The sequence below is a fragment of the Myotis lucifugus genome, unplaced genomic scaffold, assembly GCF_000147115.1.
Source record: "Myotis lucifugus unplaced genomic scaffold, Myoluc2.0 scaffold_599, whole genome shotgun sequence".
Lineage (NCBI taxonomy): Eukaryota > Metazoa > Chordata > Mammalia > Chiroptera > Vespertilionidae > Myotis > Myotis lucifugus.
The window spans coordinates 286844-299323 of NW_005871647.1; the positions used below are offsets into that span (position 1 = coordinate 286844).

Genomic DNA, 12480 nt, shown 5'->3' on the forward strand with positions numbered 1-12480 from the left:
CAGACCCCGCGCTAGAGCAGACCCCACCCCAGAGCAGACCCCACGCTAGAGCAGACCCCACACCAGAGCAGACCCCACCCCAGAGCAGACCCCACGCTAGAGCAGACCCCACCCCAGAGCAGACCCCACGCTAGAGCAGACCCCACGCTAGAGCAGAGACCCCCACACCAGGGCAGACCCCACACCAGGGCAGACCCCACACCAGGGCAGACCCCACACCAGGGCAGACCCCACGCCAGAGCCGGCCGGAAGTAAACGGGCATGTGCTGCCTCACAACACATGTTTCCGAATCTTGGGAAGGAGTCAATCATTTACTTAAATGGCTGGATATGTTTTTCCAGAAAAATCCAGGCAGAGCACAGAGGGCTTCCAGGGCAGTGAAAACTGGGTCTGATACTTAAGTGGGGGGTACAAGTCATTGGACATTTATCAAAACCCACAGGACGGGCAACAGCAAGGGGAGCCCTGCTGTAAACCTGGGCTCTGGGTGGCGAGGGCGCGGCCATGGGGCTCATCCGTGGCAGCAAACGTAACGTGGGGGTGGGGGGGCTGTGAGTGGTGGGGAGGCTCTGCCTGTGGGAGGAGGGGAGGAGGCGGAAACATTCTGAAATCTCCGGACTTTCTGCTGAACTTTGCTATGAACCTAAAACTGTTCTAAAAACAAAGCCTGCTTAGAGGGGGTTAAAAACAAAATGACAAAACGAAGCTGGGCCCGAGCTTCCTGGCAGCGCAGGCAAGGAAGGCCTCCCTGCTGCTCCTGTGAGAAACCCGGCCACGTGTCCGGGAGAAAGAACTCAACCACCCCAGCCGGTGTGGCTCAATGGATAGTGCGCCAGACTGGGGTTCGATTCCGGTCAAGGGCACACGCCCGGGTTGTGGGCTCGATCCCCACAAGGAGGCGTGCAGGAGGCAGCCAACCAGTGATTCTCACTCATCACTGATGTTTTTATCTCTCTCTCCCTCTCCCTTCCTCTCTGAAATCAATGAAAATACAAAAAAAAGAAAAAGTGAAAGAACCCTCCCCACGGACACATCACGTGAATCCCAAGGCGCACAGACAGCACGAGGACAGACAGAGGGCTGGGCGGGGCCCTGCCTGGCCACCCCCCTCTGCACACGGTGAGAAATGAGTGACAGCCGAAGAGGCGACTCAGCAGAGCTTCCTGGGCCACGGACAGCTCGGCTCGGCACGGGCAGCCAGGCTCTCCCTCCGCCTGGGCGGCCACCGAACAAGACGGAGCCCAGCACAGACATGGAGGCGGAGCCTGTGTCCCCCTGGCTGCTGACCACTCGCTGCCAATTCACTCCTAAGCCAATCCATGGCCAGGTCCAGAAGGCCTGACCACCTCCAAGGCCAGGCTGCCCTCCAGGCTGAGCATGAGGGCCAGGGTGCCCCCAGGAGAGGGGGCCAAGCACCTGATTGGCACGTGGCTCTCTGGCGGCACCCTGCGCAGCCCCTGGCCGTGAAACCACAGGGGACAGAACCGACAGGTTATTTTCTCTCCCACAGAAGAGCTGACCAATGCAGTACCCAGCAGCAGCTACCCTCGGGGTCAGTGTGATGACCTTGAGACCCCCAAGGACAAGGAGACATGGTTACCGGCCACGCCGAAGGGCCGCCGCAGGCCTGAGGTCAGCTTCCGCGTGTTGTTGTCCCTCAGCTCCATGCGGCCCACGCGGACGATCTGACAGACGAAGCTGATTTTCTCCCTCTTCAGGTCTTTGCTGCCGAGGTCCTAGAAAAGTGAATTTCCATACATTATCCGGAGCCCCGTCTCTCAATGGGGGTTCCCCTGGGACAGAGGGCGGGAAGAGGCATCGAGACGCGTTCCTGAGCAGCTTTTAGCATTTTAGTAAGTAGCTCCGGACCAGAGAGGAGCTGGGGAACAATAGTCGGTCAGCGTCGGGGGAACCTGCGTCCGCGTGGGAGAGATGTGTGCCGGGAATGCCGTCGGTCTTTGCTCGGGGGATGCTACGGGAAGCTAGGGACCCAGAGGACTTCCGGGAAGGGGTCATTATGATGGCATGACCATGCATGACGGGCATGCCAAGAACCATGTGCCCGTGTGGGGAGAGGTCAGAGCGGGGTCATTAAACACAGTCATTAGAACGCTGAGCGACTCTACCCAACACCGCCGGACGCACTTACGGTGAAAACAGCCCGCAGGTTATGTAATCTGTCTATGTCTTTAGGCAATCCTGAGCTGGACCAGCGAACCAGGTAGTTCTCACTGGAAAGAGAAAGAAAGAAAAGCAAATTAATTTTTCCATCGATAGCAGGGCGCTCAGTGCTCAGCCACGCTGGCTGATGGTTAATACCACGGAGGTTCAGAGAGCAGACAACCACGGGCATTGAGCAGTATCAACGCCAAGCACCATGGCCGCTCTGCTAACGGAGGAGAGGAGCGACTGCCCGCACCGGGGCATCTGAGATCCGCCCGAACACAACCCTCGGGCGGGTTCAACCCCGGGCGTCTAGGGTTATAGTCACAAAGGAACTGTCTGAAAATGGCATTTCAACATTTACTACGTCTAAAGCATGTTTGTCATTGAGAATGACTATAGTCTAAAATTTACCATTCAACCGGCCACTGTGGCTCAGTGGTTGAGTGTCGACCTATGAACCAAGAGGTTCAATTCGCAGTCAGGGCACATGCCCAGGCTCCATCACCAATAGGGGGCATACAGGAGGCAGCCCATCGACGTCGCTTTCTCTCTAGCCCTCTCCCTTCCTCTCTTTCTAAAATCAATAAAAACGTATTTTTTTAAATAAATAAAATTCCCCACTCACTCATTTACGGTAGGAAATAAACACTGCGTTATTTCACAGCCTGACAAGCCAAGTATGACGGAGCCTCTGTCCGGAGAAACAAAGCCCGTATGTGAAGTGAGCGTGAAATCCACTCACGTGGTCTGTTTCCTGGTGCACACTCACTTTTTAAATTTTGAGTAACACGCGTGAAGGTACTGGAGTTTTACACACACACACACACACACACACACACACACACACGCGCTTCACACATAACTCAAACCATCCTTCTTTCCAACTGGACAAAGAGAAGGTCATACTGAGGGACAAAAGCAAGGAAGTGGGGAAGAGAGGACCACGCCAGCAAGGACAGGGTGCCAGACAGGGTTTACTGCATTTCACTGCATAACGATTAACTGGGAGGCTCCAGGGGGCAGGCCTCCGTCTAGACACTGCCCACGGGGACAGTCACAGAGAAGGGAGGTTCAAACAAGAGGATGAATAGGAGCGTGAGCGTGGGGAAGCCGGGTCTATCGCCCCCAGGAACAGAGGAAACAAGTGTTACTTCCATCTGCAGTCGCTGGGCCCCTGAAACTTCGCAAGACTGACGCTCTCCAATGTAAAAGACCCATGAAGCCCGGCTGGTGTGGCTCAGTGGTTGAGTGTCGACCTATGAACCAGGAGGTCAGGTTTCGATTCCTGGTCAGGGCACATGCCCGGGTTGCAGGCTCGATCCCCAGTAGGGGCCTGCAGGAGGTAGCTGATCAACGGTTCTCTCTCATCACTGATGTTTCTATCTCTCTCTCCCTCTCCCTGCCTCTCTGAAATCAATAAAGATATATTAGAAAAAAAGTACCCGTGTACAGGAGAAGGCTGACCCTGGCCCAGAGCCTGGGCTGCCCGCCACCACAGTGTCCCGGGAGAGCAGAGGGGTCAGCCGCTTGAGGGGAGTCTGGCCCGTGGGTCCCCGGGGGCTCTTTGTAGGAGTAAGACATCAGGATGGCACCGACCTGATGAACTTGGACTCCACGGGGTCATAGAGGGACATGAGCACCTCGGCATCCTCTCCGATTTTGCACACCACGTTTTTGAGGTTGACGAACAAGGCCAGGGAGGGGGTGGCGGCGAACTTTGCCTGCCGGCTGATGTCCATGTTCTGCTTCTGGGACTGGAAGTGGAAGCAATGTGGAAAGGCGACATTAGCAACACTCTTCGCCAACCCTTGCCCTTTTATTAATCTCCTACAGAACAGGAAGCCAGGCGTGACCCGCCAGCACACGGGGCACAGTCACTTCCTTGTCCCTGAGTTCTCAGAACCGGCATGCAGCCAGCGGAACATAACAGCACCCCAGGTGACAGCCACAGCCATCGGGGCATAGACGGAGTACTTTCCTCAGAGACCCGCAAACATTTCACGGACCCCGAAAACCTACTCTCTACGCAGGATGCCTCGAAAGGCCACGGAAGATGAGAAAGATCACTAAGACGTGTGTTCCTGCCCCCATCGGGCTTAAAATGTCACCCCGACACATAGCCAAGAAGCTGTGCAGAATCAAGTGTCGTTTCCCAGGAGGTGAGAACAAATGTCATTGGAATCCTGCCTCCCGCCCGGCTGGCGTGGCTCAGTGGTTGAGCGCCAACCAATGAACCAAGAGGTCCCCAGTTCAATTCCCAATCAGGGCACATGCCCGGGTTGCGGGCTCGATCCACAGGAGGAGGCGTGCCGGAGGCAGCCGATCGATGTCTCTCTCTCATTGATGTTTCTCTCTCTCCCTCTCCTTTCCTCTCTCTCTAAAATCAATAAAAAACATATTTTCAAATAATAAATAAAAAATAAATATAAAAAGGCCCTGCCTGCTAACACCCCTGCACACAGAGGGATGGAATCCTTCCAGGCCAGCAGCACCGCGCCTGGCAGCAGGCCCCACTCCGTTCACCACCGTGTGGAGCACGCCGTGTGGCTGTGCCTGAGCGGGTCCTTTTCAGTGCACAGCCTGGCTTGGCTGGTGCTGGGCTCGTTAGAGCTGAAGCTGTTACTGGGAGCAGCGCCCAGAGGTGAATGGCGGACTGCAGAGCGCTACGCGCACCTTTTCTTCCTGTAACCTTTCCTCCACTTGTTTGGACGCCACTTCATGAGCTCTGAAGAGGCTGATGGTGCTGGTTAGTTCCGGATCCAAGATGTTCCCATCCTCGTCTCTCACCACCAAGTCCAAATCGAGAATTCTGGAACAACAAGAACTCAGAACTTCAGGCACAAAGACCAAGGGCTTTGACTTCTCCTAACACACCTTCAGTCCAAGTAGCTGAGCAGAGAAAAACACCATCGAAAGTCGGGGTCACCCACAAATATTCAGGAAACGTAATTCTGCAAGGTCACTTCCCTAGGAATTCAAAAAATAAGTCAATAACAAAAACTTCCATTGTCTTACAGTGAGGAATGTCACAGATCCATCAAGCCCAAGTGACAAGTGCATTATTAGTTGCTATATGAACAGTATCAATAGCTGAACGCACCCACACACTGCATCTGTTCCGGGGAGTCCCACCGCACAGCGTCCTTCTACTTCTAGTCAGTTCTAATCCCTACACTAGCCCATCAGAAGATCTGCAATGAACAGGTTCCGTGTTTCAATGCCAAACATATGGAAGTTATCCACGACAGCAGGAAGCAACTTTCTGGCCAGATGGTGAAATATAGTAGCCGACGGAAACCGTGAGCAGCGTCTGGCCGCGTCTGGCCGATAAAGCTGTCCATCCACAGCTACATGTTTTTTTGGCAACATTCTCTCCCTTTTCTCAAATCCAGCAAACTGGTTTGGTGATTTTTTTTTTTTTAACCATCATTTCTATTTAAGGAACAAAGGTGAGTATATAAAGAAAGGGTTGTGCCACGGTGGTACGAAAACATGAGGATTTAGACCAGTGGTTCTCAACCTTCCTAATGCCGCGACCCTTTAATACAGTTCATGTTGTGGTGACTCCCAATTTGTTACAAATTGAACATAATTAAAGCATACTGATTCATCACAAAAACAAGATGTAATTATATATGTGTTTTCCGATGGTCTTAGGCGACCCCTGTGAAAGGGTCGTTCGACCCCCAAAGGGGGCGCGACCCACAGGTTGAGAACCGCTGGTCTAGGCCATAGATGACTGACACTTTGCCTTTGAGATTTCCTGCCTGCCATTCACAAGTCTATTGAAGCAGAACACTGTCATATGTTTTTAACCATAAAACCTAGGAAAGTCTGTTTAAAGAAAGACACATTTCCACTAGAGAATGTCTTTCATGGGCACAAGGTGAAGAGGAACGTGGACTTGGCAATAAAGACGCCATCCCGACAAACTGACCCCCGGCTTCTTTCCCTGAGGGTCGCCCAGCGTCCGCTGTGATGGGAATAAGACCACGCGTCAGGCGGGTTTCGTGTCCACCGTTTGGACAGCAACCACAGAAATCTAACTTTTTCCTTTTAATATCAATTAAGCAAGTTCACTGATGGTGAAGCAGGACCCATGGCGGCCTGTCAGGGGCACGAGAGCACACAGGCTTTTGAGCAAAGAGTCCCTGTCCCGCGTGGACACAGCCTCAGTCCCTGCAATGACTACGGCGCCTCGAGAGGAACAGGAAGACGATTTCTACGGCAGCCATGTCAGCTCTCATTAGTTGTCTTTGCAAATTCTACTGCTTCCCCCAGCCCTGCAAGGGCCCCTGACAGTTAGTGCTGTGTGGGCGGGGTCGCTTCGAGCTGGGTGGAGTCAATGCTAATGAGTTGGGGAGGGGATCCATTGGGGTGTGGGAGGAGCTGCTAAGCTCCTGGGTTTAGGCCTGGCCAGAAGGTCCAGGCTAACAAAGCCCCCCACACAGAATCAGCATCCTGCCGAGAGGACCCGGGCCGGTGCCGACCTGCTGTGCACATCCATCCTGCCACCGACACCTCACCACCTCCTGCCAAGGCAGATGGTCAGACCCACTTCGCAAAGGAGGACACTTCAACTCAGAGAGCCACCTGGAGGAGCCCAGAGCCTGGATTCTGAGCCAGGACCCTCTGCTGGCGGCACCCACGCTCCTCCCAGAATGCCACGTGCCATCACAGGGAGTGGCCTGCCAACCATTCTTTGTGGCTTTCTCAGCAACCACCGCTCAGAGGCCCTGAATCATTAGCAAGGAGCATCTTAGCCGAACAAGAGAATCTAGCCCGTCAGAGACGAACACCCCGGACGCCGAAGCTCCACTGAGGAAAGGGGGCTGGGACCGCCCAAGACATCATATGCGAAGCCGTGTGTGCGTCCGGTACGTGCGTTTTCCTAGAAAGGGGGTCCTTGACTTTAATCAAATGGCCTTTGTCAAATGTTTCCCGGAAGCCGCTTTAACATCAAACTTGCAACACTGTGATTCTATTTTATATCGTTTTTCCCCAAAGAAGGACCTAGAGAGCTATGTGCAGCGCCCTGGGCTAGAGAGAAATGACAGAGTGCACTCCAGTTCCTCAGGCAAAACACTGTCTTCCCACCGACTGTGCTTCCCATCAAAGGAGTAAATCCCTTTGGAAACACCTCCTTTCTTAACTGCATTGTCCCCGCATCAGGTACTCCGGCAGCTTCCCGCAGCCAAACGAGGCAGATGGTCTCTGGACATAACTTGGAAATACGATGCTCTCATGGAAAATAACATCAAAGCTCCCACAGTGTGGGTTTTTCAGGCAGGTGGCCATGAAATGGGTGTCACGTGACAATGTCAAAGATCCTGTATCTAGAACCCATTGGGGGGTGGGGGGGAGATCACCAGGCAAAGGGCAGGCCCTCACCCCGCTTCCTGAAGAGAATAGCAGGTTCTACTGCGACTCGGAAAACTCCTGGTGTTCGAGATGCAACAGAAAAATCTCCTCCCTTTAAAAATGAAAACCACGCCACTGCCTGGCCGTGAGAAGTTTGGCTTTATGATAAAATAGGAGTTTAGTCTCCTCCAGGCTTCGGTCGATGTTATCGCACCGGATCGCTTAAGCATGAAATCAGCTTCCAAATGAACACACCTGTTTCCATAGTCGATCTTGGCTGTGACCTTCTTCTTCAGCTCCTTGAGCTCGTCCTGGGGCAGCGTCCCGGAGAGGATCTGTGACCGCCATTCGATGAGGTCGTAGATCATGTGCCGCACGCTGCGGAACATCTCCCTGTTGTCTTGCTGCACGGAAGGGGCAGAGAAGCCAAGGTCAACGCTCTGGCATAACCCAGCCCTGGGGGGGATTGGGGGGGGCGGGGGTTGCAAATACACGTGCAGTGAATGCCTTATAGGACAGAATGTAACTTATGTCCGATTAAAAGGCATTTTAATCCGGCCGGCCTGGCTCAGTGGTTGAACGTCACCTATGAACCAGGAGGTCAGGGTTCAATTCCCAGTCAGGGCACATGCCTGGGTTGTGGGCTCGATCCCCAATGGGGGCGTGCAGGAGGCAGCCAATCAGTGATGATCTCTCATCATTGATGCTTCTATTTCTCCCTTCCTCTCTTTGAAATCAATAAAAATATATTTAAAAATAAAAAAAAGACGTTCTATGGAATGTGGTTCCTACCAGACACTAAAAGATGAAAAGAATAAAAAAAGTAATGCATGACCCTCAACGTTGTGTCTGCATTGCAGACGAGGCACCTCTGAATCAACAGGCCGACCAGAGCCGGGTGTGCCCGAGAGCCTCAGAGCCAGCCCACTGGAGTAATGGCCCACGGGGCAACCACGGACCCCTTCGGAGTAAGTCCGAGCCTACAGCTCCCGCCTGCCCAGACTGGCATCTCTGCGCAGCGCCCCAGAGCACCAAGGTCCTGCCGACACATAGGCGGGAGGCTCCTGCAAGAAGCAGGATCTCAGTCGAGGAGCCAGAAGGGAAACGCAAAGGTGCAGGATCCACACTTCCTCTCACTGTCCACCCATCTCCAGGGAGGGACGGTACTGAGAAGAGCCACGGTTTGCACCTGCTCAGTCAACTGGCCAAGGAAACTAGGGACCGTCCAAAGGGAGACTAGCCCCGTGGTTCTTCCTGTGAAAAGAAATCTAGGGGACGCCTGAGTCGGTAAAATTCTAACCCTACGATCCCTATGAAAGATTTAAATGTGATCGTCGCTGCCTGTTAAAGTAACGTCTCCTCCACATCCCTGAATCTCTCGCCCACTACTTCCAGTATGTCACCTCCTTCCAACGAGTTCCTAAAACCCCCACCCCCATCATCATATAACACACTCACATCCCATGAACTCTTCTTTATGGTATGATCCTGACGTTCATTTATTAAATGAAAACTAAACGGTCAAAATTAATGGTTTACTGAAAAATTGTTTTTGTTCCCCTTTTATTAATTCTCCCGGTCCATTTTTCTAAAGCCTTAGCAACTATCTAACATCCTTAATATTTTGCTAAATTGTCTACAACACAGTAAAGCAAAAAGTAATCACAAAAATAAAAAATAAAAAAATAAAAACAGCATAAGCATTTATCTTTGGCTTTGTACAAATCCCACAATGTAGGTCCATAAAAGGCAAATATGAATTTTTTAAAAGGAGACCAAAGGAGCCACTGGGAATGCCTGCTTCAGGGCAATATGGCTAAAACCTTGTCCACTGCCCAGCCCACGTGGCTCCGTGGATGAGCATCGACCTATGAACTGGGAGGTCACGGTTCGATTCCTGGTCAGGGCACATGCCCTGGTTGCGAGCTCCATCCCCAGTAAGGGGCGTGCAGGAGGCAGCTGATCAATGTTGATGTTTCTCTCTCATAGATGTTTCTATCTCTCTCCCTCTGCCTTCCTCTCCGAAATCAATAAAAATATTTTTAAAAAATAAATAAATCACATAAAACCGTGTCCACTAACACATGAGGCAGCATCCACTCCTATTTGTTTTGCTGCATTATTTTGTTTAAAATTTGCTAAGTCAAATGTGAAACGGCAACGACAAAATTGCTCCGATTTACACAAAACATTCGTCGCTAGCTGGACGCGATGAGGTCTGGGAGAACATGTGATGAGCAATTACGGCAACTGCTCATTACTGTGCGTGTGCAGGAAGCGGCTGCAAAATGAAGACCAAGGAGCCCGCCGGGGCGCAGCTGCGGGGTCTCAGGAAGCGTCCAGATCCCCAGACCCAGGCGCTGCCGGCCCTGCACAGCCCAGCTCCCAGCTCTGAGCTGACGGCATTAGCATATGGGAAGAAAGCAGCAGCTGGAATAGAAATAAGGGCTAACAAAAGGTAATCTTTGCAAATATGAATTTTTGTGCCCTGAGGGAATAGGAAATGGAAGATGCCACGGCCCCAACCTCTCTGCATTAATAAGACTTTTTCCACAACCAGCAGAAACGGACAAAGTAGCCAGAATGGAAACGACCCCCGCCTCTAACAGTCACGCTTAAATCCACACGGCTGCGTCATTTCCTCCAATGATAACAGCCGAGTGGCCAAAAAAAAAAAAAAAATAGTAATCATCTCCTACCAAATCCCTAAATGAGCACCTACTGCCGTTTAAAAGCAGGTTTTGTCTTCGAGAACAAAATATAAACACTGAGGGTCGGTCGCAAGGACTGCCCAGTCCTTCTTGGAAAGCAAAGCAGCCCGTCCCTCTTCCAACACAAGGAAGCTGAGACCAGCTGCACCCCCACACAGAGCAGGTCAAAGGGCGCACGACCCCCCAAGGCTGAGCAGAATCCGAGCCATGCTGCTTTCTTTGCCTTTTCTGCCTATCGCCTGGTCCCAGGTCTGCTTTTGAGGTTCCGAGGGGGGTTGCGGGGGGGGGAGGGAGGGGGAGGGAGGGGGCACACATCGATGGGGACAGAAAAGGCCCAGAGAGACCGCTGTCACTCTTTTAGCTGCCATGCCACGGCCTCTCACCACGTAGAGCTGCCGCCAGATGGTGGACCACTCCCGGAGCGTCGTGGTGACCTCCTGAATGAGCGGCAGGTCGCCGGGGATGACCGTTTCATCTTGCCTGGGGAGAGAGGCGGAGAGGCAGCTAAGTTCAGGGCTCTGTAATCCCTGCAGGTGGAAACCTGTAAATCCCAAACCCAGGCCATAGATCAAATCAGCCAACAGAGAGAAGATTCACAGACAGGGCTGGAGCCACACGTAAGACTGCATGCGTCTCTAAGAGCGACAGGTGGTGTTTGGACAGAGCCGGAGAATGCTTGTCTGTGACCCGCTGTGCAAGGCGTCCACCTCCAATGTCTGCCTCCTGCACACCCCTCACTGGGGATGTGCCCGCAACCAAGGTACATGCCCTTGACCGGAATCGAACCTGGGACCCTTCAGTCCACAGGCCGATGCTCTATCCACTGAGCCAACCGGTTAGGGCTCAATTCATTTTTTTTTATTGGAAAGCAAGCTCTGGGCTTCGGGTTCCTGGGATCCGTGGGCCTTAGCGTGGCCAAGCAGGAGGGTAACACCCGCAAAAGTCTTCCGGACGTCAAGGTCTGGGAGGCGGAAGGTACCTTCGTCACCTGTACCCATCTATCTCAGACGTGCCCCAAATTACAACCAACCCGTGTGGCATTGAAACGCAGGCTCGGAATAGGATGGCTTCTACGTTTCCACGGAGCATAAAACTCATTATGAGATAACGCCGGAGCGGTTACCCGCGGCGAACTCTGAGCCAAGTCACTGCTTCCAAATGGCCACAGGCATTCCACCTGACCCCAACTCTGATGAGCCCCTTCCCCTTTCTCTCCACCCAACAGGTCGACCCTGACCTGTCCTTAACCCGTGATCTAGGTGAGCGAGCACTGGTGTTTTTGTTTTGCCTTGTTTTATTTTTTTGTTTTTGTTAGTCCTCACCCAAGGATTTTTTTTCTGTTGATTTTTAGAGCGAGTGGCAGGGAAGGAGGGAGGGGGAGAGAGAGAAAGAGAGGGAGAAACCTGGATGAGAGAGACATAGCGATCGGTTGCCTCCTGTGCATGCCGACCAGGACCAGGAGAAGGGGAGGCGGACGGAGGAAGGAGGAGGAAGGAGATCACCCGTGCGGTCTGAAGGCAGGAGGTGCTGGGCGGGGAGGGAAGGGAAAGGCAGGTGGGTTTGGGAGGGAGCAGTGGAGGGGAGACCGGAGCGGTAACAGCATGGAGAACAGTGACAGGCGGCGGGAAGCAGCGGCAGGGACCCTGTTTCTAAGCTGCCAGTTTCCCCCAGTTCTCCATCCACCTTCCACCAGCCCCAGGCACAGGACAAGGGTGCCTCTGTCCCTCTGTGCCCGTCTCTGTCGGGCAGGGTGCGACTCTATTTGCTGAGAGCTAAAATAATCTCTTGTTCGCTTTACTCTTATGCCTCATAATTACAGTTTCCATGTATTTGTTTGTATTCATCAAAATATTTTTTAAAAAATTAATCACCTACGATCTGACTGCTACCCTGTTGCCTATGGAGACGGATGGAAAACACGGACGGCGTCCCTTATTCAGTCATTTCCACAAGGGGGTGAAAGTCCCACAGCTTGCCTTCTTCATCGCCCCTTTAATTTATTTACTTTCAATCCTGCATGCAAAACATCTCGTCTGTATAAAAGACCACACTCCGGCCATCACATGCATGCCTCTCAATGACTTTCTCCGCTTTCATGGACCTCGGGAGCTGAGCTGGTGCCCTCCACGCGGGGGAAGTGCGGGGCTTGGAGAGGCAATTTTGCAATCAGCCAGAGAGGCGTCATTATGCGGCAATCATCTGATTAGTAATTTGATAACCTACATGTGTGACTGAGAGTGA

At 52.7% G+C, this 12480-nt stretch overlaps 1 protein-coding gene across 1 annotated transcript in view; it reads right to left on the minus strand.

Annotated features, from left to right (window-relative positions):
* The window catches only part of LOC102416933 (dedicator of cytokinesis protein 1), a 110922-nt gene that overhangs the window by 65205 nt on the left and 33237 nt on the right, over nt 1-12480 (minus strand). Inside the window, exons 8-13 of the mRNA XM_023745882.1 lie at nt 10623-10719; nt 7784-7932; nt 4841-4976; nt 3764-3921; nt 2151-2232; nt 1602-1737 (exon numbers count right to left, since the gene is read on the minus strand). Coding sequence (XP_023601650.1) covers nt 1602-1737; nt 2151-2232; nt 3764-3921; nt 4841-4976; nt 7784-7932; nt 10623-10719 — 758 coding nt within the window. The remainder of the gene's footprint in view (nt 1-1601; nt 1738-2150; nt 2233-3763; nt 3922-4840; nt 4977-7783; nt 7933-10622; nt 10720-12480) is intronic.